The 26,193-nt window shown below is 48.2% G+C and overlaps 1 protein-coding gene across 4 annotated transcripts in view; it reads right to left on the reverse strand.

The window, feature by feature from the left end:
- The window catches only part of ZFAT (zinc finger and AT-hook domain containing), a 254,220-nt gene that overhangs the window by 60,459 nt on the left and 167,568 nt on the right, over window positions 1-26,193 (reverse strand). For all 4 annotated transcript variants that reach the window (XM_060116135.1, XM_060116136.1, XM_060116134.1 and 1 more), the window contains 3 exons: window positions 24,636-24,785; window positions 22,799-22,972; window positions 4,203-4,291 (listed from right to left, as the gene is read on the reverse strand). In XM_060116135.1, coding sequence (XP_059972118.1) covers window positions 4,203-4,291; window positions 22,799-22,972; window positions 24,636-24,785 — 413 coding nt within the window. The remainder of the gene's footprint in view (window positions 1-4,202; window positions 4,292-22,798; window positions 22,973-24,635; window positions 24,786-26,193) is intronic.

The following is a 26,193-nucleotide window of genomic DNA, read 5'->3' on the forward strand; positions in this document are numbered from 1 at the left end:
GGCTTGTGGGATCTTAGCTCCCCAACCAGTGACTGAACCTGGACCTCTGACAGTGAAAGCGCCAAGTCCTAACCACTGGACCGCCGGGGAATTCCCCTAAAACCACTTTTAAAAATAGTTTCTAAATTTAAAAAAATAGATAAGACTGGTAAAATCCAAATAAGGTCTATAGTTTAGTTAATAGTAGTGTCGCAAAGTCTATTTCCTACTTTTGACAACATACTATAGCTAAAGATGTTATCACCAAGGGAAGGTGGGTGCTAGGCACACAGGAACTCCGAGACTTTTTGTGAGTCTAAAATTACTTCAAAATGTTCTTAAATTAAATAAAGCCACTTTTTATTATTGATGTGCGAGGAGACCGGCACAGAATCCACCCGCCCTGTGACTGAGAACATTTCTATCAGCAGAGTTATGGGTTCATATGAGCCTAATGGAGAAAACTCCACAAGTGAGTCTGCCTGGTGATCACATTGCTTACAGAATGGCATGCGGCTTGTTTATGTGCAAGAAGCAGAGAGCTGAACAGCTGGGCCCAGGGAACAAGCCTGCTCCTGTTTAGAGACTCCTGGCTCAGCACTGGTTCCTCTCATCCGAGCATCTTCTCTGGCACATCTTTAAGGTCGACTGTGTCAGCCCTACCCTAGGGAATGCATTTTATTTATAGCTGCAAGAAGCACATATAACACCTTCACTGTTTGTGAACCCTCAGTGGTTTGGTGGGCTTTGCCCAGTGTTCCATAGTCTTTGGATTTTAGGGTGACATAGAAATGCTTTTGGTAGGATGTCCACTGTAGGGTTATTTATAACAGCAAGAACTGGAAACGACCCAACTGTCCAATTATGAGGGGAATGTTACATTAAACTATGACACTCATCCTTATGCAGCCATTAAAAGCAGTTAATAAATGTATTTTCATAAAATGAAAAAAGGCCCATGAAATGAGGATAAAGAAAAAAGGCAATATTTATAATGGCTAAAGTGTGCAGGTACCCCCGTCTGGCCTTTGACTGTGAGGTTGTTCTAACTCAGAAGTGAAGTATTCTCAGCAAATCATCTGGCCACTCATCTAAGCCACATTCTCCAGTAGAGCTTCATCACTGATAAAGCTGACATTTTAATCTCCATCAAAAAAATGCTCATTTACAGTGTGACCTCAACCATGTCTAACAATACATCCAAAAATTCCCCCGAGGAAAAGAACCAAAAAGCATTTTCCAAATCTTATTTAGTGAATACATTTTAATTTCATTCTTAAAATAAACACATGAATGACACCATGTAATTTTAAAAGGCAATACAGGAGTTTGTCTTTATTACAGTGTTTCCTGACACAAATTATATACTGAAAATTACACATCCAGATCTGGAAAGGCAAACTGGTTTCCTCTAGCAAGCCAACTGCAATGGATTAGCAGTATTTGCCCAAGATGTTGAAGTCTCATCTTGGATCAGTAAACCAGTGACACTTGATTTCTTCATAATGTTTGCTGTGGGTAGGAAAAGGGAATGTAGGAGATGCATACTACATATTTTCTGATATGGATGAAAAATGTCTACCACACAGATAGATGTGAAAGGAAGAAAAAAGAGTGGGGGAATGCAGTGGGCAGAAAAATGCCCTCCCCAAAGATGACCACGTCCTAATCCCTGGAACCTTATGTGGCAAAAAGGAATTAAGACTACAGCTAGAAGTAAGGTTATTGATCCTCTGACTTCAAGATAAAGACACTGTCCTGGGTTATCCAAGTGGGTGCGCTGTAATCACAGGGTCCGTTCAAACTGGAAGAGGAAAGCAGAAGAGGAGAGTCAGAGGAGGAGAGAGATGGGGGATGCTCACCTGGCTTTGAAGACAAGACGAAGGGGCCGCGAGCTGAGGAGTGCAGATGGCCTGTAGGAGCCAGAGAAGAGCAAGGAAATGGATTTTCTCCTAGAGCCTCCAGAAAGAACATGTCACCTGCATGTCAGCTCAGTGTGACCTGTGCTGGAATTCTGAACCACAGAACTATAAGACAATAAACTTGTGTTGTTTAAGTTACAAAGCTGGAGTAATTTATCACAACAGTAATGGAAAACTACTACAGGGGTGGACAGAGAGGAAAGGGAAAGGGCAATTACAGTTAGGAGGAGGGTGGCTGGCAGGAATCCATTTCATTTTGCCTCATCAGCCCCAGTTAACTGAGAAGCATGGCTTACACGCATGTGTACAAGAAGAGCATCCTGACATGGAGGAAGGGAGAAGCCCGGGGCTGAATTAGTGGTTCTCATTCAGGCTGAATCTTATCCGCAGCTGGGGCACCGCTCAGCAGGGCGACCCCTACATCCACAGAGAGCCTGTGGGAAACCGGCCATGACCCAGGGCCCAGCCTAGTCGGGCTCCCGAGGCCCTGGAGTACAAGCATGTGATGGCAGGAAAAAGCTGAGAACCACACGTGAGAGGGACACCTTCAATCAAATCACCCCCAAATGCACTTCTGCACACAAACCAAAGATTCCACACATCTGAGGAACAAGTCAATGAGGACTTCAGGGCAGAGAGACTGTCTGCTGTGTCTGGTTAGGAAGGGAAGATGCTCCACACGGAAACTGAGGAATGGATGAGAAGTCTAGCTCCGATTCTGAAACAGCGAGCACAGAAATCACCCTCCCTGGGTCTACATTTCTCATCTATAAAGTGAGAGTTCCCCTAACTCTGCATCCTCTAGTCCTACAATGGCACTAGTCTAAGAAAATCCAGAGTCCCCCAAAGAAACACATCTATGAGAGGTGGAATGCGACATTAAGCTCTTAATTTTAATTATGTGCAAAGTATGCAAACATGGAATATCCCAGTTGAGACATTTTGCACGCCTGCTGGGTGACACGTGGCTCTCACCTGAGAAACTCGTGTTCGGTGCAGACCTGAAAGCAGCTACAGAAGCGACAGGCACAGCAGCCTCAGGTTCCCCAACTGCCCCCTTTCAGCCGTCAACGAGGGACTGAGAAGATCTGGCGAGAGACGCTCAGGCCCAGGACCCGGAGGCAAGGCCCCAGTTCTCACTCCCTCACCTCCTAGATAGTCAAAGCACATGAGCCCTCGGCCCCCCCGAGCCACCTGGTTTCTTAACTACAAGAGGAGAGATCATGAGGCTTCATGTGACTTCATCCCAAGGCTGTTCTGAGCATCAGATGAGCTTGTCGTCAGGGAGGGTCCTCGTACCTCAGAAGGGGTGACAGACGGCACAGGCTGGCCGCTATTATAACGGCGACTGAAGCCCGTGGATATGGGCCTCGAGGAAAGATTCGTGGGGGTCACTTAACTTATGTGAGATGCAGGTTGCTCAGCTGTCCGATCCGGGCAATGATATCTACTGTGTGGAGATCAGAGTTGAGGGGGGTGAAGCTCCTGGCACAGTGCAGGGACACAGTAGATGCTCAATAAATATAAATGCACCTCTGAGTGTGGTGGCCCAGGGTCCTTCCACGTTCTGCCTACCGCCCTCTGGGACTTAGCAGTGGACACGATTTCAACAAACATCTCAGAGCATCATGTTCCCACCTTCACATGCACGTGCCAGCAGCAACAGCATCGATTTTAAGGGTCGAGTTGCTGAGGGCTGAGCAGAATTTTTTATTAAACAAATTCACTGGACCAGAGTGCTTGTTGTCAATAACTGCACCATAAGCAGTGGCCAAGGGGATATTACCATCTACAGGAAAGAAACATCAACCGGAGGTATTAAAAGAATAAGGAAAGCCACGGTCTCCCGAGCCCCTGTTACACGCTGGCACCGTGGCGGGCACATGAGCGCCATTTCAAGCTCTTACAAGCGCCGGCCAACCAGGCATCATCACACCTGCCACAACAGGGGTTCACCTGAGACAATCCAGGACCTGACAGCACATACTTGTCCTTAAAGCACGTACTCTTCGCTCTAAATCGCTCCAGTTTTTTACGGTGAGAGGGTGCCTTTCTCTAGTCTGCGTCCTCTTACACTCTGTTCCTGGACTTGGTCCCCAAAGTACAGAGAAGCGCTACACGTGCAGAAGGAGGGGGCATGCAGTCAGCCGAGCCACACCCCAGGCTCCACGTGCACTGGCTGAGCAGGCCCAGAAGGGAAGGGGACGCTCCAAAACAACGAAAGGAGGCTCCCTCCATCTTTATTTTGAAGAGCGGTGCGCTTCCAACCTGAATACGCGCTCCGGTGCCAAGCCCACTTACCTTAAAGGAGGCGTGCTGCTCCATGTGCCTCAGCAGCTGTGGCTTCTGGGCTGCTGTGTAGTCACACACCGTGCACTTGAACTGCTTCCCTGAAAAGAAGGGAGAAGAAGGTGAGCGCCGTCAAGCTCGCAGCCCCCGCGTGTGAGTGGAGCGTGCACGAAGGCACGAAGATGCCCTGTGCCGTCGGGGGTGTCCAGAGCGTCAGGGGGAACCAGCAAGGACATGCGCAGCCGCAAGGCAGCATATGCTCCGTCTAGCCCAGGGGAGGCTGGGGGGCCGCACGCCAGGGGCCTCAGTGTCTCCCTAGGAGTGTGGACGCCACCCCGAGTGCCAACAGCACCTGCAGAGTGCCCTTCAGCAAGAGAAGAGATCTGTGTTTTGGAACTCGTAGGAGTGTAAAAGGCAGATGTCAGGAGACGCCAGAGAGAAAACGACAGAGAAGTGTGAAACGTGGGTCTTTTGAGAGGATTAGTGTTTCAGCAATTTATAAACATTCAGTGATGTGATAAACAAGCCCACACGTTAGATCAATGGATATATGGGGCAGGCTACGCTTTTTACCCCTGAGGAGCAAAAATAAAACCTCAACTTGCAATAATGCAAATGTGCAACCAAATAAACCTGTGGCCTACTTCTCACAGCAGCGATGTTCACCACGCAGCTTCTAATGGCTCTAAGCCTCCAGAAGCAGCAATGACCACAGTCACTGCACGTGGTGCCACAGAAACACTGGCTCCCTCTGGGGACCTCTCACACCTTTCCTTCCCACACGAGCTGGGTGAAAAAGCTGTCCACCTCTGCAGCCTCCATGCTCCTTTTCTATGCACTCCTGAGCCCGCCCCAAAACTGGCAGGTGACACCAGCTCGCCCCAAAACCTGTCTCGCCGAGGTAACCAGGGACCTCCATGACGCCAAGCCAATGGCGGACTCCAGTCCTCGTTTGACAGGACTCTCCCGCACGTGGCTCTGCTAACAGGACGCGCTTGGGAAACCCTCTGCTCCTCTGATGCCACGCCTCTACTGCCTCTCCCCGTGCCTCTCTATTCGTCCTGTGTATCCCGGACACACTCTCTCCCATCTACAGCTTTTACACACTGAGGTCCCAGAGTGCTCCAGCCCACACCCCCGCTCTTCTCCTTCTACAAGCATCCTTGCATGTAAACCTTTGAGGTCAAATCCACACCTTCTACTCATACTTTTACACCTTCTATCATTCCCTAAACTTGAGGTTTGAGTATTCAACTGTCTGCTTAGCTGTCCCAAATGTCCTCATTTGGACTCTTTGCCTCACCCATCATATGGGTTCCAACTCCAGCCTTCCTAGTTTATCACCCACCTGATCGCCCGAGTCAGAGACCCAGTAGCCTTCCTCAACATCTCCATGACCCCAACTGCACTCACCTTATTTTTTAAGCACCTGATTTCAACTCCCAGTATTTTTCTATTTCTCTCTGTTTCTAAAACCTCCACACTGGTTTAGGCCCTCCTCATTTCCTTCCTGGACAACGGCGAAAGCCATTGCTCAAATGAATTGGTTTCCTTTCTTTCAGGCAACCCTCCCATCCATCTATCACCCACCCACTGCCCCCCCGCTCCATCCATCATCCATCCATCCTGGTACCCCATCCTCCGTCCTTGATCTAACACACAAACTCGTCCACAGCCCTTGCTGCACAGCCCACCAATGACTCCAAATACAGATCAAAGTTGAAGTTCCAAAGCATGGCATGGAAGGCACCCAAAATCAAAGTAACTCTCCCCCCTGATCCCTCTCTCTGACGTCCTGTTTTGCCTTTGCAGTCTAAGAACCCTGAGCCTCTGCTACCATCTTCTGTGCCTGAGATGCACTGTCTCTTGGCATGTGGTCATCCTTCACTTTAACTCAAAACTCCAGCTGAACAGCACCTCTGGTACAAGCGGGCTCAGAGCCACCCCTGAAGCTCCCCCACGCTCTCACACCCTCTGCCCATGCCCTGGCCCTGCAGCACGGTCATGACCTGCCAGTGGCCTCCCATCAGCAGGAACCACGTCTTAGTCATCTTGGCACTCCCGGTGCCTGAGCGCCTGGCACACACTGAACACATTCTGTGCATTCTACTAAACTGAGCTGAGCAAGAAGCAAAAAGGAAACTTTGTACATCTTTTTTTTTTTTTTTTTTTTTTTTTTTTTGCGGTACGCGGGCCTCTCACTGCTGTGGCCTCTCCCGTTGAGGAGCACAGGCTCCGGACGCGTAGGCTCAGCGGCCATGGCTCACGGGCCTAGCCGCTCTACGGCATGTGGGATCTTCCTGGACCAGGGCACGAACCCGTGTCCCCTGCACCGGCAGGCGGACTCTCAACCACTGCACCACCAGGGAAGCCCAACTTTGTACATCTTACTTGACTAATGCTCTCGATAGCAGCAGCAAAAGGGAAACAATAATATAAACATGTTAATACTGCAATTGTACCTATCATTCCAGGAGAAGGACCCCCAAACTCTAGATTCTACTAATTCTGCAAGTCCAAAGTATGAGGAAAACTTTTTCATGTGTAAGGCAGAAAAGTCATAATTAGAGCGCAGTTAACACCTTCCCTTGAACACAGTACCATCTTTTTCAAACAGAAGGACTATGCATGGCTACAAATCTCCTGTATAAACTCGGACACCCATACTTCTCCACTGGTGTGTGACTCGCCTAAATACATCATGACTGTCTCAGGCAGCCTGAGCAGAATGGTGTCTAGGTTCCCCACTGGCACCACGCAGGGAGGAAAGCTGATATCCACGTTGATAAATATTTTCACTCACTACCAATACACTTGGATCAAAGAGGAGGAGATTAAGCTAAAAATGATTAGTGCCTGAAATGAATAAATGGCATCACCTCGTTTGAGATCCACAGTCAATCTTTTACGAATATACTCCCAGGGCTCGCCAGAGACAAGGAAAGAAGGCAGCTCTTAAAAGCCATCCCTTATGAGGCGTCAGAGCGCAGGCAATAAATACTACAAATGTTTTCAGCGACCACTGACGCCCCCCGACCGAACAGGCTGGGAGAGCGCTTGACATAATCTTTTGCTGCCTAAGTAAAATAATGCAATATTGATGCATGACTAATCATAAAAATGTAATGATTTGAGACTATCAGATTGTTTTCTATCAAGATACTCCTGAGAATCACAGGGAGAATTGTCTAGAAAACGCAGATTTACCCGAGGTTAGAGTGACCTCAAAGGGCTGGTAGGTGCACCGCAAATGGCTGTATCGGATGTGAGTCACAGAGCAGCCCAGGAAAAGAAGGGAATGATGACAAAGAAAAAATGAGGTGGACTTTTAAAAAAAACTTAGTTCATTTTGCACACAACGTGCCCGGCTAGCTCTATGTAGCGCGCTGCTGGCCGTCAGCAGCTGTGCCGGGACGTGGCGTGTCTGATCTCCTCGTGCAGCCCAGAACCCGGGGAGGCAAGGCAGGGCACCCCTCTTATGGATGAGGGACTAGGAACACGAAGCTGAGCAACTTGCCAGGTTGTGAAGCAGTCGGTGGCAGAGCCTGGATTTGGACCCCAAAGCTCTGACTCGGCTATATAAGAATCCTCTCGGCTAATAAGGACATGGCACGATTTCCCCAAAGGGAACAAAGAATTTCCAAAAGCAAGGGGCACATGTGAACCACAGGCGTAAAGCCTGGTCCCGCAGGACGGCGGCCCCAGGAAGCACCAGCGTGGCACGGAGGGGCGCTCTCCTGCAGCCCTGGCCAGCTCACCTGTGAGGCCCGAGGCTCATTCCTCCCTGCTGCTCAGTGTGTCCCCACTAGAAAAATGGGGAGGCAACCTCTGCCTGCTGCCAGGATGGGCTCAGACTCCAGGTGGCAAGCACCCGAAAAGTGGTCCCCTGAGAGAAGAGGCCGAGGGTGTGTGCAGGTGACCCAGCAGCGGACCCTGCTCTGCCACGGCCACTGGGGCAGCGCCCCTCAAATCCTAGTGCTTTGACGTCCCTGGCACTCTCGGGGACAATGCAAGGATAGGTCCAATTAAGCCAGCCTGAGATAATACTCCTTAAAATAGAAAGAATGCAAACAGAGAAAGGAAAATGATAACGTGTAAGTAACGTATAACACCAAAGAGTTCACAGAAGGCCTTCTGCATTCTGCCCCCAGCAACTGCTCTGGCCTTGTCTCCACCCACAGCAAGCCGTGACCACCTGGCAACGGCTGCTGGGAGCCTCCCCGTTACCTCCTGTGCTCAGCCATGACCCTCGCCCCCGCTCTCCACCCCAGGGACATAGCACGCTCACGCCACCTCTGGGCCTTTGCACTTGCTGTTCTGGGGCCCGGGGTGCCCTTCCTTCCATGCTCTGCTGGCTGGTTTCCCTTCCATGACCATCCCCACCTTCCTTTACTGATTCCTTTGTGACATCCCTCGTCTTGTAACATTTTCATATTGAAACTGAACCGTTTCACATTCATATTTTCATATCTCAATTTTCTCAATATTTAAGACATTTTCTCATGTCTCAATTGTAATATACCCCCTATTTTACTGTTTGATCTTGTTCCTCATTTAGCTTCACGACGGTGGGGTGTTTCGTTTCTGCTTTGGTTGTTGTTCGTCCTACCTGCTGCTGTACCCAAGTGCCTAATTCCAAGTGGCTCACCAGTTCATCTCTGGTTGGTCCACCTGGCGCCCTCGGTGGGCTGCAGGTACTTTGGGGACAGGGACAGTAGACTTCTCATTCCACATCCTTGTGCCCGGCAGCGAGAGCATGCCAGCTATGAGGCTGGCAGCAAGTCACAGGGCCGTCCCGGCAGGATGTCTCCTCGGCCATGTGCCCTCTCCCTCCCCACAGCCACCATCATCACACAGGGCACCCCCAGAGCCTTGTATATGGCCCTGCCCACCATCCCCGCACTCTCAGCCACAGGTGATGGGACCGCTGTGGACCAGTGACCCAAGCTGAGCCAGGAATCTGAACTGTCGGGATCTGAGGCATGTAACTCAGAACCTATTGGTCATTATATTTTCAATCTGTGGATGAAGTAAGAACTCAAACCAGTCTGCAAAGGGAGACGGAGACAGAACATGAGAACATGAGAAGGAGGCAGAGAGGAGCAAAGGTGAGGGACAAAGACATCCACTCAGCAAGCACTCCCCGAGGGGCCACTGTGTGTGGGGACCAGGTGGCCCCTGAGCACAGCAGCGAGCAGACAGAGGAGCCCTTGCCCTCATGGAGCTCACAGCCTATAAGGACAAGAAGCAAATAAATCACTACAGATCACAGTGGGCTATGGAGGAAATGGACAGGGCACTGGAGGATGAGGAGGCCGGGACAGGGTGTGGCCACAGGGCTGAGCCATCAGGGAGGGCCTCTGTGAGCAAGCAATGGTCAAGTGAAGGTGGGAGGTTGACAGGGCCCGGTCACAGGGAGAGGAGGTGAGAACAGTCCTGTGAAGAAGCAATGGAAAACGCAAGGATCGCAGTCTCTGTAGGATAAAATAAATGTCCCTTTTCTGTTTCGGTGACCTCAAATGAGTTTCTGACAACGGCAACCAAGAGTCCCAGCAAATACAGCTGTTGAATGAATCAGTGGGTGCATGAATATAAAACGCCAAGACCCCTCAAGGCAAAGACATAAAAAAGGACATGAACAAACAATGCACTCAAGAGAGGATTAAATCCGACTTAATTAATCAAAAGAAGGCCAATGACAGCAAACACTTGCACACAGCGCTATGAACCCGTCAATGTTACAAATTCCTCACGCACGATACTCATGCAATCCAGCTAATCCTCTAATTCACCTGATCGATTTCATGATTATCAAATCCCTAAAAAGTATAATAGGGCTTCCCTGGTGGCGCAGTGGTTGAGAGTCCGCCTGCCGATGCAGGGGCCACGGGTTCGTGCCCAGGTCTGGGAAGATCCCACATGCCGCGGAGCGGCTGGGCCCGTGAGCCATGGCCACTGAGCCTGCATGTCCGGAGCCTGTGCTCCACAACGGGAGAGGCCACAACAGTGAGAGGCCCGCATACCGCAAAAAAAAAAAAAAAAAGTATAATAAAATGGTAAGGTCTGATATCCATTAAACTAAGAAACTGAACATGTTTAATATCATGCAAAAATGAAGGAGCTCAGTGAGAACACTGTCATGTTTCTGGTACAATTTTTTTGAAAAGTAAGCTGGCCGTGCAATGCATGATTCAAACCACCAAAACGAAAAGAGCCACCCTCCTCCTGGAAATATGTCCTAAGGAATTAATTCTTGCATTAATTAATTAATGCAAGAAAGCATTCCCTGCAACATAAGCTGTAATAACGGGAGGAAAAAAGAAAACAATACATTGCCCCCAAATAAGAGAATGGTTATGTAACTCATGGATCACCACCTTAATGGAACATTATACACCTCTTAAATGTATTATTTATGGACTCCACAGCAACAAAAACTAATAGTAATTTTAAATCTAAAAGAATGATATTTATCCTTTGATCACAACTATGTAATCATTCCATCTGACCAGGAATAAAGGTTGAAAAATAATTTTTAAAGAATAATTCATTTGTCGTGTGATAGAATTGTGGGCATACTTGTAGGAAGGGGTTAGATTTCTGTGACTGTGGTTTTAATGTTTTCTGTGTAACAGAAAAGCATTTCTGGTAAATTAGCACCCATCTCTGAAAGGCTGGGATGTTGGATCCCATTCGCTATTGCCCACAGTCCAGAAGATGGGTCTTTCAATGTGGAACAATAAAGTGATATCAGTGGTTCCCAAACTTGAAGCTCAAAAGAGTTCACTGTCTACATATATACACTACCAAACGTAAGGTAGATAGCTAGTGGGAAGCAGCCGCATAGCACAGGGAGATCAACTCGGTGCTTTGTGGCCGCCTGGAGGGGTGGGATAGGGAGGGTGGGAGGGAGACGCAAAAGGGAGGGGATATGGGAACATATGTATATGTATAACTGATTAAATTTGTTATAAAGCAAAAAAATTAAAAAAAAATAAAAAAGAGCTCACTGTCTTAAAACACCGGCCAGCCTTGACTAGCTGTACACTGACGGAGGCATCTCTGCCCCTCCTCTTTGCACAGAAAAGACAGTGGCCTAATTTTGTGAATCATCTCAGGGTGGTCATTTCTTGTCTTCGAAGTCAGGACTGAACCTTTCTAAACAGTCAGAAGTCATTCTGAGCCAATTCTTGTCAGTAAGGAGAACAAAAGAAAGCAGAGTCACACCACTCTCTGGAGAAACACTCTTCTGAGGGAAGCACTCCAAGCTTACTGCAAAAACACTGGCACAATGAGAGAAGCTAATTGAAGGTACAAAGTCTTCCTTGTTACAAACTACAGAATTTAGAATCTCAGTTACTTATGAAATTCTTATTTGATCCAGAGGCCCAGAGGTTAAACGTCAAAATCACAACAACCCAGGTGAACCTTACAAATTTAACGTGCAAAGGAAAAAGCCAGACACAGAAGAGCACGTTTATATGAATCAGTTTATATGAAGTTCAAAGACAGGACAGATCACCTTCCGGTGTTAGAAGTCCAGGTAGTAGCTACCTTGAGGAGTAGTGAAAGGGAACAGCTGGGGGGATGGGTGAGGAGGGCTCCTGAGGGGCTGGCAGTGTTCATGTCTCATCCTAGGATGCGGTTACACGGTGTGCTTCCTTTGTGATAATCCACTGAGTGGAACACTGACCAAGTATGCATTTTTTGTATGTGTGTGATACTTTAACTTTAAAAAGGTAAGAACAACAACAGTACAAGAATGAAACAGGCCACCTTCCCCAGAAGGGGCTCAGGAACTGGCACCCAATTAGTTCAGGAAAGAAAAGATGTGACGGGTAGTTCAAGGATAAAGTCTGAGGACTGCGTGGCAGTGTGTGAATGATCCTGGCTGCTGTTGCAGGTGGTAAGAAAAAAGACACCATCGGCAACCTCTGCACCTGTGCTTTTCCGTCAGGCATCTTTCCGAGTGCTGGGCTTGCTGGAGATTTCCACTGCGGGTATTGCTGCCCATTCTGGACACACTATGTTTCACCAGCAGCTCCTATTTTCCTCAAAATGTGTGATGGCGCAACTCCCGTTCAAAGATGGGAGATCGGGGGGCAGAAATGTCACCTCCACTACTTCTGTTCATCCCTCAATAGGTGAGGTACCATCTTTGCAGAATCTCCGTTCTCAAGTTTCCTCTGGGAGGGGTCTGTTTCTCTAACTTGAGCTCTTCAGCCAGTACTTCATGGCCAACTGGCTGATGGAACAAAGCTGATCTCTGACCTGTGGACACTGGCTGCGCCTGGCAATGGGATGCTGGCTAAATCAGGTACCACCAGAAAAAGCCCAGGGTCTGGAGGCAGGCAATCCTGAGCTCAGCCCTTGACTCGGGTCTTAGGCAGAAATCTACTCAGCTTGTCCTGCTAGGTAGAGGGGACAGGATTTGGAGGTGGGATGGGGGAGAAAAGGAACAGAAGTCCCTGTTATTCTGCCTTGGGTTAGACGTCGAGAGGTGCCCCCAACCCTGGGAGGGTTAGGACTGCCCTTCCGACTAAATTTCCTTCTGCTCTGGAAGGAAAGGTGGATGTGCAAGAGTGCGGGGCTGGGGAGGGGGCAGTGGAGAGTCTGCCCTGCTGAGGCCCCCGTGCTCAAGCGGGAGATTCTCCTGAGTAGAGGAGACGGGCTCCACTCCTAAAAATAGTCACCCTCACCTGCTGGCAGCTGTGCGGGGCTCACTCCAGGATATACAAAGCCCCCAGCCTCGTGATCAGCACTTAGAAAATGCACAGCACCTTGGCGAGGATGTGTGGGGCTCACTCTGGGATACACAAAGCCCCCAGCCTCGTGACCAGCACTTAGAAAATGCACAGCACCTTGGCGAGGATGTGGTGTAAAGGGAACACATACACTGTTGTCGGGAATGTAGACTGGTCCAACCACAATGGAAAATAATATTGGGTTTCTCAGAAAATTAGAAACTGACCTACCATATGATCCAGCAATTCCACTACTAGTATATCCCCAAAGGAAATGAAAATAGGATTTCAATGAGATATATGCATTCCCATGTTTATTGCAGCATTATTCACAATAGGCAAGATATGGAAACAATTTAAATGCCCATCAACAGATGAATGGATAAAAAACATGTGGCATGCACACACACACACACACACACACACACACACACACACACACACTGGATTATTTGGCCGTGAGAGAGGACAATATCCTTCATTTCCAACAATATGGATGGATCTTGAGCACATGATGCTAAGTGAGATAAGTCAGACAGAGAAAAACAAGTACTGTATGATATCACTTATACGTGGAATCTAAAAAATCGAAAGCAAAGAGTAAAATACTGGTTAATGGGGATGAGGGAGAGAAGGAGGGAAGGATAAAAACTGATGTTATTTAAGGGTACAAACTTGCAACAAGTAGTACATATGCCATAGTGATGCTTTTTTTTTTTTTTTTTTACTTTTTGGCTGCACCACACGGTATGTGGGATCTTAGTTCCCTGGCCAGGGATCGAACCCACGCCCCCTGCAGTGGAAGCGCAGAGTCTTAACCGCTGGACCACCAGGGAAGTACCACCATAGTGATCTAACACACAGTATAATGAATATAGCCAACGATACTATACTACAGCTATGTAATGAGATAAATATCACTGCAATGGCAATCATGTTATTGATACAATATATAAATGCATCAAAGCAACATGTTATACACCTTACATTTACCTAATGTTGTATGTCAAATATAGTCAATAAAATTAAAAAATACTTAATCATCACAAGAAAGAAATTTTAACTAGGTGATGGATGTGAACTAAACTCATTGTGGTAGTCACTTCACAATATATACATATATCAAATCATTATGTTGTACACCTTAAGCTAATACATTATATATGAGCTATATTTCAATAAAACTGGAAAAAAATACTTTAAAAAAAAGGGTAACACACACCGCCTGCTGGCTTCCTTTGTTTCCTACTGCACCCTCGTCTGCTTGATGAGTTTCCCCGAGGATGGTTCCAGCTGCTTAGGTTCTTTAAATAGAGCTCTATATAAAACCAGGGCCGAATGGAATGGCAGAAAAATCTTAAACCGTCAGAAGAAAATAAAACTGTCCCTTTGTCTTCTGGCACTTGGATTCCATCAGAAACCAAAGAAAGACAGTGATGGAAAACTTCTGTTTTAAGGCAACATGTCTGGAATATCTGCTGAATTAAATAACTCCTGCCAAATCAAACTTCATGTGTACCTCAAACTTGAAGGAACACTAAAATATTTAAAGAAAGAAATCTGCATAAATATGAACTATTACTCGTAATATCTGGAGGCGTAAAAGTGAAAATGCCTTCTTATGACTGTTTATCCAGTCTTACTGAAAAAGGTGGTACTTTGCATAAGCAAATTTTTCAGAAAACTGCCTTTACCCTTTTCAGCACTGATACTCTTTAAACATTAACTCTTGCTCTGTGCCTTCCTAAAGGAGGAATATTTGAGAGAAGAGTAGTTTGATCTTTCCTAAATGACACAGATGATGTAGATTAATCACCACAAATATCCATTTGTACACTGTGTCAAGAGTGGCTGGGAACATGAGAACACCGACCCCTAACGGAGCAGGTACACATACACCACTTAGAATGAATCCACGCTCAGTGTCAACCCAAGAAACCTCCGCAGAACCCCCTGCAGTAAGCTGATAATGCCCTCCCCCCAAAATACCCAGGTCCTAAACCCCAGGACCTGTAAATATTACGTTATATGCAAAAGGGATTTTGCAGATGTGCTCAAGCTAAAGATCTTGAGATAGGAGATGAGCCTGGATTATCCAGGTGGGCCCAATGAAATCGCAAGGGTCCTTATAAGAGAGAGGCAGGGGGTTCAGACTCCAAGAGGAGATGTGATGAAAGAAACAGAGGGAGAGAGAGGGGGGTGGTGAGAGCTATGGTGCTGGCTTTGAGATGAAGCGGGTGCTCATAAGCCAAAGGATATAGGCAGCCTCTAGAAGCCAGAGAGGTTAAAGAAACAGATTCTCCCCTGGGGCCTCCAGAAGAAATGCAGCCCTGCTGACAGCTTGATTTTAGACTTCTGACCTCCAGAGCTGTCACATAATAAATCTGTGTTGTTTTAAGCCACTAAACTTGTGGTAGTTTGTTACAGCAGCCATAGGAAACTCATACATCCCCATACACAGGAAACTTCATCACCCCCATGTTACAAATAGGGATGATAGAGCACCTGTTCAAGGTCATTCAGACAGGAAGCGGTTCCGACCCGGGACTGCCCCCGTGAGCCCAAGGTTCTACTCACTCTGCCGTACTGCCTCTCTACATAGCCTGGTACACATGGGTCTGCCGCCAAAGTGAGAAAAGCACCCTGCAGGAAGCGTAACAGGCATTTTGCAGCAGGCATTCTGCAAAGCGCACATACATCTTCGCAGTTCTGGCATCTGCAGTAATTTGTGCGATGGCGACTCAGAACAGAAATAGCTACAGCAATAAACAGGCAGTTTAAGAAGTCTCTGTACTTTACTTTTTTTTTTTTTTTTTTTTTTTGCGGTACACGGGCCTCTCACTGTTGTGGCCTCCCCCGTTGCGGAGCGCAGGCTCAGCGGCCATGGCTCACGGACCCAGCTGCTCCGTGACATGTGGGATCTTCCCGGACCGGGGCACGAACCCGTGTCCCCTGCATCGGCAGGCGGACTCTCAACCACTGCGCCACCAGGGAAGCCCGAAGTCTTTGTACTTTAACAGCCAAACTTGAAGCAGCTTAGGGACGGGTGATTCTCTAATTAGTACATCAGTTTTGATACAAGGAGGAATGGATCAGCATTAGACAGAGAAAGAAACAGAAGGCAGAGCTCGATAAAAGACCAGAAAAGAGCAAGGCACCAGAACAGGATTAAATTAGAGTCTCTGTGCCAGGTATTTGCAGCTGAGACCCCTCTACCCAGGTGAGGTTGTAGGTAACCAAGCCTTATTCAACAGTTAATCTGTATATTAGTCTAAGCTAACTGTTCAGTAAGCTGTACAGTTCATTTTACAGTATGAGCTCAGTTATTGTTTCTTTTTTTTAATTGGAGTATTTTTGCTTTACAACGTTGTGTTGGATTCTGCTGTGCAACGAAGTGAATCAGCTATATGTATATATATATATCCCCTCCCTATTGGACCTCCCTCCCACCCCCTCCCCCATCCCACCCACCTAGGTCATCACAGAGCACCGAGCTGAGCTCCCTGTGCTATACAGCAGGTTCCCACTAGCTAGCTGTTTTACGCATGGTAGCGTATATATGTCAATCCTAATCTCCCAATTCGTCCCACCCTCCTCTTCCCCCACTGTGTCCATGTGTCCGTTTTCTACATCTGCCTCTCTATTCCTGCCCTGCAGATAGGTTCATCTGTACCATTTTTCTAGATTCCACATATATGCGTTAACATATTCTTATGGTTTATAAAAACCTCAGAAAAAGAGCTTCAGGTGGCCCCAGACAGGGTGCACACAGAAACTGGGACTCCTGGGTCCTAAAGTCAGCCCTCCCCTCTCCTGCCAGACACCAGCCCGTGAAGATAAGCCACAGAAACCTACTGTGTTCACTGCTGTTGCCCCATTCCCACCCCTGACCCTCAACCTTTTCTCCAGGAGTAAGTTGGAGGAAGGCTAAGAGGGACGAGACCAGTCTCACTGAAGCCTAGTAAATGAACCTGGTAAGATCAACCATCTGGCTGCCCAGGTACCATTTTCTTTTAACTTCTTGGTTCTAGAGTGTATGTTTATAGAAGTAAAAAGACTATGGATAAGTGCAGCTACTCTATGCTAGAGTGACTGTGTTTTTCAGAGGAAAGAGTATATTAAAAAAACTCCATACTTACATCTCCTAGAATATTTCAATATGTAGCCATGGGATCTCTTATTATAAATCAAAGAAGCAAGGGAAAAAGTGGTACTTCCTCCACTCAGACCTAATTTCCACATTCAGCTCTCCACTTGCCCAGTTACTACACACACAAGAGTGCTTGAAGCTTGGATAATTCCTCTTTGTAAATTTTACCAGAAAACTTCTTATCTCCAGTGTATGAGGACAGGTTGGATTGGGAGAAGGAAGGGACCCAAAGGAATTAGCACTGAACTTCAAAGAGCTTTTTATTTCATGATTAGAGAATTCTTGTTGGACTAGGTAACCTAAAGGCACTGCACCATTTAATCTCCCCCATCTGCTCTGGGTGGGCAGAATCATGTATAAAACTCTAGACCACACATCGCGTGTCTAGACCCTCTTTCAAGTCAAAAGCGGGGAGATGTGTTACCAGCATGATTTCTGCATTAAATTCTTACACCCACTGGCATACATGCAAAGGGTTTAATTGGGCCCTTTATAGATCAGTATCTCTCTTCGTACCTATCAACTGGCAAACCTTTCAAACAGAAACCTTCCCCCGTTCTGGCCTGTCTCTTCTAAGGCACAGTAATGAGCTCCTCTGGGAAACAGGAATGAATAAACAGGAATAGATCACTTTAAGGAAGCCAATACAAGTGAAAAATTAGATTCGCAAGCAGGTAAAGGAGAGGGTAATTACTCAATTCCTTTCTACTTCATTAAAAGATACCCAAGAAGATTCATTTAACAGTGAGTTCCTCTACCATATTTTAAGATTTCTAACTCACAAGCATTTGATTTGCCAGAACTACCTGGGAGATGAGATGCAGAAAAGAACTGGCACTTTCTGAGTGCTCCTACAACCCGTCCACTTTATGTAAGGCACTTTACATTTTCCTTCACTCATTCAATCAACAAACCTTTATTGAGCACCTACTACAAGTCAGGCACTGTTAGGTGCTGGGGATACAAAACAAAACTAATAGAGAGAGTCAAAAATCCCTGCTTGAGGAGCTTACAGTCTAGTGGAAGACACAGAAAATCATGAAAAAATATATATATTGCACATTAGAGAAAGATGGCTCTAAGAAGAAACAGTAAGAAACATGGAAGAAAGTATGAAGTTAGTGGGAGAGTTCCAGTGGTAGAGACAAAAAAAAAAAAAAAAAAAAAAAGACAAACAAGAAAACTATCCAGTACACTAGAGAAAGATAAGCCAAAAGAAAAACATAAACACGAGGGGATCTGGGATGATCTGGTGGAATGGTGAGATTTTAAACACACAGTGTAGCCAGGGAAGGCCTTCCTGAGAGAAGGACTCTCCAGTGGGACCTGAAGGCCATGAACGAAGTATCCATTCAGGCATCTGGCGGGGAGAACACACCAGGCAGGGGGAGGGCAAGTGCCCTGAGATGGGCACGTACCTGGCAGACCTGCAGAGCAGGGAGGAGACCGATCCGTCTGGACAGGTGAGAGTCAGGGGACAGCAACGCAGACGAGGCCAGAGACGGGGGCGGGGTGAGGGGGTCGGAGAGCTCACGGTTAGCAGTTTGGCAGCTCCTCTGAGGCGCGGGCAACAGGACTGACTGTGGGGACAGGGCCGAAGCAGGAGAAGCAGCTGGGATGCTACTGCAAGAACAGAGGCAAGCGGGGACAGCGGCCAAGCCGTGAGGACGCCCAGAAGTGGCAGACTTCTGGATCACGTCGAGGCAAGAACACACAGGATTTGCTGAAGGACCATCTGCAGGGTGTGAGCACGACAGTCAGGAGTGACTCGAAGTTTCTGACGTGAGCGCCTGAAAAGGAGCTGCATTTACTGAGATGGCGTAGAGCAGGGGTCGGCCAACTACGGCCCGCGGGCCCAATCCAGCCTGCTTCCTGTTTTGTAGCAGCTGGGGGTTAAGAATGGCTTTGACTTGTTTCAAGGTTTGTGAAAACAAACAAACTAACTAAAACAAAGAAGAATATGCAGCGGAAGCCCTAGGTGGCACTCAAAACCTAAAAAATGTACTGTGTCTTTACAGAGTTTGGTGGCCCCTGGACCACAGGAGACGCACGTGCTACATCTGAGGGGCCTTCCGGACACAGGCACAGATGCTGAGTGGGCAGCGGAAGACGCAGGGCTGAAGGCTGGGGGCGAGGACGGGGCTGGAAATGGACGTTTGGAAGCCTTCACGTGAGGCAGAGAGGATCACCTAGGGTGAGGGTGCACAGGGAAGGGTCCTCGGATGGAGCCCTGCGGCCTGGCAAGATGCAGAGGTCAGAGCTGAGGGGGCACCAGGAAAGGAGACTGAGGGGCGGCCAGAAGCATGGGAAGGAGCCCAGACGAGGGGGGCCCGGCGCCTGCCCTTCCAACCTCGCAGCCACTAGGCGAGGGGGGTATAATTATCCCCACTTCACGGAGGAGGAGACTGAGGCTCAGAGAAGTCACTGAGCCGAGGCCACCCTACCAGGCAGTGGCAGGCGAGACTCAAGCCTCCCCAGCTCTGCCTACTTCACGTAGCTTCTCTGAGGAGCAGCCTGCTGAACTATTACTGATACAACTGCACGGAAAACCAGATAATTTCAGGCAGGCTTTAAAGCCATGCCTGCTTCTAAATAAAGAGCTAACTCTATGGTTACAGGCTGGGAGGCTCATCAAGGGAGCCAGGCCCCTAGTAGGAGCACATTTCCCCAAGGAATTCAAAGCATGTTTCAGCTGTTGTCAAACAGCTCATGAGGCCATCCAGTTTACCCAAAGAAATAATAATTAAATGAGAAAAACTAGATGTCCCCCCCAAAAAAAAGAAGAAAAAGGAACAATGTATGTATGCATAATATTATAATTTTTAAAAGAGTATCTTGCAAAACAATGTACTAGAGCAAAGATCATCAAAACAAACCAAAATCCCAGAATACAACCAACATCTTGAGAAATTCTGGCATTTCAAAACAAAATGGAAAGGACTGATTTCTCAATAAATATGCCGAGTCAACTGTTGAGAAACAAAGAATCCTATGACAGACTGTGCACCAGAATAAACGTCAAGAATATTAAATTTCATAAACGTTATAAACCCACAAAATAAAACTTGAAGAAAATACAAAAGAATTTTCCCCTAAGATGGGGAAGGTTTCTTTTAACATAGAGAAATAAATGGAAATAGGAAAAAACGTAAAGGAAGAGACTGACCAATTTAAATATGCTAGTTATTCAGCATCTATATATAAAAAGATATACTAAAAACATAGAAGCAAATGGTAAGTTGGAGGGAAATATTTGCACACTATGACAAACCACTGAGATACAAAAAGCTTTCAGAAGTCAGCAAAATAAAATGTGAGTACTACCAAAAAATGGGTGAGAGATGTAACTGAAGTTTTTTAAAGCTTTTTTAAAACTGAAAAGGAAAAGAATAGCCTATAGTTACAGAACAGATCACCAATGGAGATGAAGAGCTGGTCTACAACCCAGGACTCCACTCACCAGGCTGGCCTTTGAGAAGGCGTGACACCACAGCAAGTGTCAAAACAGACACACCGAGGAGTCCCAGCAGGCCTGGGGAAGAAGCGGTCACCCCAAAGTGAGGCCAGAGAAAATGACATTGCACCGCACATTTCCACATCTGAAGCACTCCATTACACGTGCCTCCTAGAATCACAGAGCATCAAGGCTAAAGAGACCCAAGAAACGTTAAGGTCTCCCATCCTTATTTTGCAGCATAACAAGACCGAGGCCCAAGTAGGGAAGAAGCTGGCCCACGAGGATGCCCCTGTCCCACTGTCCTCCTGGGGGTCACACCCGAGGACTGATGCCTTTCTTCCCAGACTGGCGAGTGTTTGAAAATAAGACATGACTTTGCAAATACCTCATCCTCCCAAGAACGTCAGGAAAGAAAATGAAGAGTAACAGTGCAAACTTCCTGCTTTGTTAAGAAAGTATTTCATAAAGTCTTTTGGGAAGGTCGTGTTACTGCTTTGACTCCACACACACATTTGTCCATCTGAACTCCCCTTCCTGCTGAGGAGCTCAGGGAAGCAAGTGAAGTGACAGGCGGGACAGGCTGAGTGTCCCGGGGATGCCTGCTGTGATACCACTACTCACACCAACCCCATCCCTGCACGACCCAGGACGGCCTGTCCACGATCCCTGATCAGACGCGTGCCCTATCTTCTCAAAGCCTTTCGGCACCGAGCCCAGACCTCGGAGCCGGGCACGAGGCCACAGTGCCCTGCCCAGCCCGCCAGACCTGCCCTCACAGCCCAGTGGACACGCCACACCTCCCTGGCTCTGGGGACGGCCGCTTCTCCTAACTGGCACTGTATCATCAGGGATTTCAGTGAATACTGTGCGACCATGTCAAGAAATACCAGTGAGGCTTATTGCTGGCAGAGGTGTAAGAATTCACGAGTAATTACAGGACTTAATGCTTTCATTACTCAGGATATGACTGCTTTACTGTCACTGTATCTTTAATTACTTTGATTATGGACTTTTTAATTTACAGCACACTGCTTAAGTCTGAATAGCAGGGCTCTGGCTTTGGTTCAGCCTGAGGCAAGCCCTGATCCTCAATTCTGACAAATCCCAGGCCGAGCATTCGGCCGAGCCCCTCGAGCTCCCTGACGGCACACAGGACGAGATCCCCTGGAACAATCTTAAAATAAAGGCAGAACCTAACGGCTGGATCATCCTCTATGCTCTGAAATCAAAAATCTCTGTTGAAATCACTTCAGTTTTTATAGTGGACTCCAATTTTTATATATCATTGTGCTACAATAATAATTTATTGGTATAGTTTATTAATCTCATTACATGTAATATTGACAAGACCCTCACAGAACTGGGGTTCTAAAAGAAAATTTTAAATGTTATAGGTCTTTCATGGTTTGGCTGCCTGTCTTCCTAAAATAATTTTGTGATTCAGCCTTTCTTTCTCTGTCAGGCCCCTCTCAGGGTGACCTTCCCGGTCACTGAGATGCACACCCTCATCCCCAGAGCTCCCAGCCCCTCGCGTCACAGCGCCCACCTTCCCCATGGCCCACAAGCTCCTCTTCCTCCTGCTATAGCCTAGAAACTTCTTGAAGGCAGGAACTGTTCCTTATTGACCCTGTGCCCCAGGCAGACGGCAGTACACAGGAAGACCTGGGTCAGTGGTTCTTGGTGAATGAATGAAACCCAAAATCTACTTAGGTGTACTTTATCAAGGTCAAACCTGCCCAAATGCTGTTTGTATTTTAGACTGAGTCTCAGTTTGGACTGAATACGGGAACCCTGAGGTAGCCTGGATGATAAGAGCATCCCCTTGAAGCGTCAAGTCAGGTGTGGTCACGGCCACCCGTCAGGACCGTCAGGTTCAGGTGGGGATGGAGGGATGAACAGGACTGAAACTTCCAGATAAAGACCTCCTGAGGATGCTCTATTCCCTGAAGGAGCGTCCCCTCCACATCCACACCCAACAAATGCGCGCGCGCGCACACACACAAATGCGCGCGCGCGCGCGCGCACACACACACACACACACACACACAGCGAGTGTTTAGCAACCACTGGTGGGTCAGCACGGCTCCAGCACTGAGCACGGGGCAGTGAGGAAGCAGGCGAGCTCACTCTGCTCTCCTGCACAATGGAAGAGGCTCCTTCCTGCTCGAGGTGCAGCCACGGTTTCCGCTGGACTCGGGATGTAAGATTCCAACCACACTTTTAGGGGGAAAAGCTCCCTGTGGGGTCACTCACTCACCGTCAGCAGTGTGAAGGAGTTTGTGACTTTTCAGCGTCCCTTTTGATTTGAATTTCTTGCCACACATGTCACAGAGGTGGGTCTTCTCAGTGCTATGACGATTCATATGAGCCTTGAGGTTACTCTTGCTACGAGTTGCATACTCACACAAGGAACATTTGAAGGGCTTCACACCTAGTGGAGGAGAAAAAATAGATATACTCATGTATTCATGTATACGTGTGTGCATCAGAAGAAACATACATGTATACATATCTACACACACGTCTCCTTGTCCATTTTGAATAAAGCAGTGCACGCTGGTCCCTAAACACGCCGCACATGTCCCCAGGCCATGCTCCTACCCGCGCTACGCCTTCCAACTGGGATGCCCTTTCCTCCTGGGCCTGCAGTAGAAATCCTTGCCTCCCCATCAGCGTACCCAAATCCTGCCTGTCACTACTGCTGCACTGCTCACAGCGCTTTACAGTGAGTAGCTTACACCTCCTCTCCCCACAGTCTGGAACGTCTGAGGGCACAGACTCGAGCATTTGGAGCAGCAGACATTCACTCACCTGAGTTGAGTTAAAGTGACAAAAATTAACCAAGGGCCTTGGCAAAAGTCACCAGGATCAGGCACTCAGTTCATAAAATAAGCAGAGCTTTACAGCGCTAGTCGCCGCTGCTGGGCTAACGGCTCGACTGCAGGGGTGTCTTACCATTTGGCTACTCCTCCTTCGTTCCACAGACACGTACCGAGGACCTACTCTGTAGTAAACACCGAGGGCTGATTTCAAGGCGAGAAGCCCTGGCCCGGCCTTCCCTGTCCAGAGGGAATGGACCAGCAAAGAGCCCTCACCACCTGGTGCGACGCGCTGATGGGGGAGGGGAGCTGTGCCTGCACCTGAACACGGGGCATGACAGGCACGTTTCAGTGAGCCCAGCATGGCCACCCCTCGTCTGTACTACCTGCGACCTTGCAGTCAAGGAGGCCCAGGCTTTAACGAGGCTGCGGGGTGTGCCGGGCGGCACAGAGCGGAGGCGCGTGCGTGCTGGTCAACGAAAAGGCAGCTCCCAGCCTCGGCTTCGGCCCAGCTCCTTCTGCCGTGTCCATGTTCCTACTGTTCTCTTTACTGAACCGTTCGCTTGATCCCGCATCGTAGAAAATACTTATTCCTTCCCCCTGCGGAGCCGTCCTGTTTGCCTGCCAGCAGCGCGCAGGTTCCTAACTCACAGGAAGGGCCCTCCCTGGCCCCAGGGCTCCGAGCCTCATCACCAGGAGAGTGGCGCCCTCTTGTGGGCGGGGGGGAGGCACAGCCCCGCCGTCCCTAACAGCGCCCTGACCTCCAACTGTCCAGCGTCCCAGAGCGCGGCCCACACCTCCCTTCACAGGCGAGCACCCCAAGCCATGGCCTACCTTCCTCCTCGCCCGGCTTCGTCTCCACCCAGGTCTTCCCCCGCCGCCGGAATCAGAGGACTCTGCCGTCCTCCTGGCCTTCCTTCACCCGAGACACCAGCAACTGCCCCCCGCCTACCACCACCAGCGCCCCGGGGCGGCCACCAGAGTTACCACCGTGACCAGGCCAGCGCGGCTGCTGCTCTCCTGAAGCTTGCTTTCCGCCCAGGAGTTGTGGTGATTTGCTTAACCACAGCTCCAACCAGAGCCGTGAAGAATGCACACCGCTGCGTACCGCAACTGCAGCTGAGTAATGCTTTAAATCTGGCTGATGGACACATTTCTCAGCACACTAAAGAAATTCTAACCACAGGGGATGTGGAGATACAGCTTCCTCCTAAAGAATTCCCAAAGGAAACACAAAATCATAAAGGGGCTCCATTTTGACGGAGGAATACTCACCTTCATGAGCCCAGATATGACGCTGCAGGTCTGAGCCATTCTTCATGAAATAGAAATCACAATACGGGCATTTCATGGCTCTCTTTCCAATGAGCCCCTTCAGCTGCACCCTCCTCCCGAGAACCTCAGAAATGGTGCTCATGGAAACCTCTAGAAGAAAAGCAGGATGATAACCAGAAGCAGCCAAAGAACCGTGGTTCAAGTTAGATGTAAATGAGCCTCCTGACAGAACCTGAACCTCCGGTCAACCCCAGCAGCTCTGAGGCGGCGAGTTAAGACGTGCCTCGTGGCGTCATGTGATAGGACTTTTGCCTAAAAAGTCAAACCAGAATCTAAGCGCGTCTCAGATCTAAATTTCTGTTAACACAAAATGTGAGGGATGGAGAAACAGTATCACAAGGCAGGATAAAGGTAGGATAAAGGCAGAGTGTGAAACCACTCAGGAAAAGAGGCCCAGTTTCCCCAACGAATCAACGTCATGGGGAAAAAAGCAGGGCTGGGGGTGTCCTGCAGAACACAAGAAACTTAGGTGACATAACAACTCGATTCAAAGAAACCAACTGTAAAAAGGAACGTCTGTGTCAACTTTAAATGGACTAATACTAACCGATAATAAGAAACTACTTTTAATACTGTTTTAATGGTGATGTGTTAGTGCTGTTTTTTAAAAGTCCTTGTTAGTTGGAGATGCAGGCTGAAGCTTTTTTATGGGGAAATCACATCATGTTGGGATATACTGTAGAATATTTGAGGGAAAAAAGTGGGGGTCAGTTCCTGCCAGCAGCTTGACCAAATGTAGACAACTGTGGAAGCCGAGTTATGGGTACCTGGGTGTTCTTTATATTATTCTGCGTATTTTGTACACATTTGAAATTTTACATAATAAAAAATTTAAAACAATAAGCAAAAGTTGAAGGAGTTCAATGGGTATCCCTGGCCCACACTGGACACAGGTTACACAGGACGCGGGTTAACACGGGGAGGACAGAACTGGGTGGTCAGAGAATCACATAACCCACGTGTCCCCACGTGTCCCCACGTGGAGGAAGGCCGCAAGGCTCCCCGATCCCAGAAACAACATGGGGGTTAGCGCACTTCCGTTATTTCATCATTTTTCTCCAGTATCTTCTTTAATCAGTGGGTCAGTTCCCCAATAGGAGGAGCAGACACAAAGTAAGAGAAAGAGAAAAGGGACACGGACCTAGCTGCTGTTCCCCATTTAGGCACACACAGCACACATCTGCACTCACGGGCCCCGAGCGATGTGGCACCGGGGGTCTGGGGACAAGCCGCTGAGGATGGCGGCCCTGCCTCAAGGCTCTTGGGCAGCGGGAGAATACCAGTGCCTAGAGTACAGGGGTGAGTGGAGTGGGGGGCCATGACGGCCCGCATGGAGGGGGGCGCCACCAAAGGCTCCCCAAGATGGGAACGAGAATACCCAGGAATTGACCAGGCAGGACCAAGGAGCAGGGTCCCAGGTGGTGAGAACAAAAGTGACAAGTCGTGAGATGCCCAGGGAGTTTGGGGGTTGAGGACACCAAAGGTGACGGTCACTCCA

Source organism: Mesoplodon densirostris, chromosome 13 (assembly GCF_025265405.1).
Source record: "Mesoplodon densirostris isolate mMesDen1 chromosome 13, mMesDen1 primary haplotype, whole genome shotgun sequence".
In the NCBI taxonomy this organism is placed as follows: Eukaryota; Metazoa; Chordata; class Mammalia; order Artiodactyla; family Ziphiidae; genus Mesoplodon; species Mesoplodon densirostris.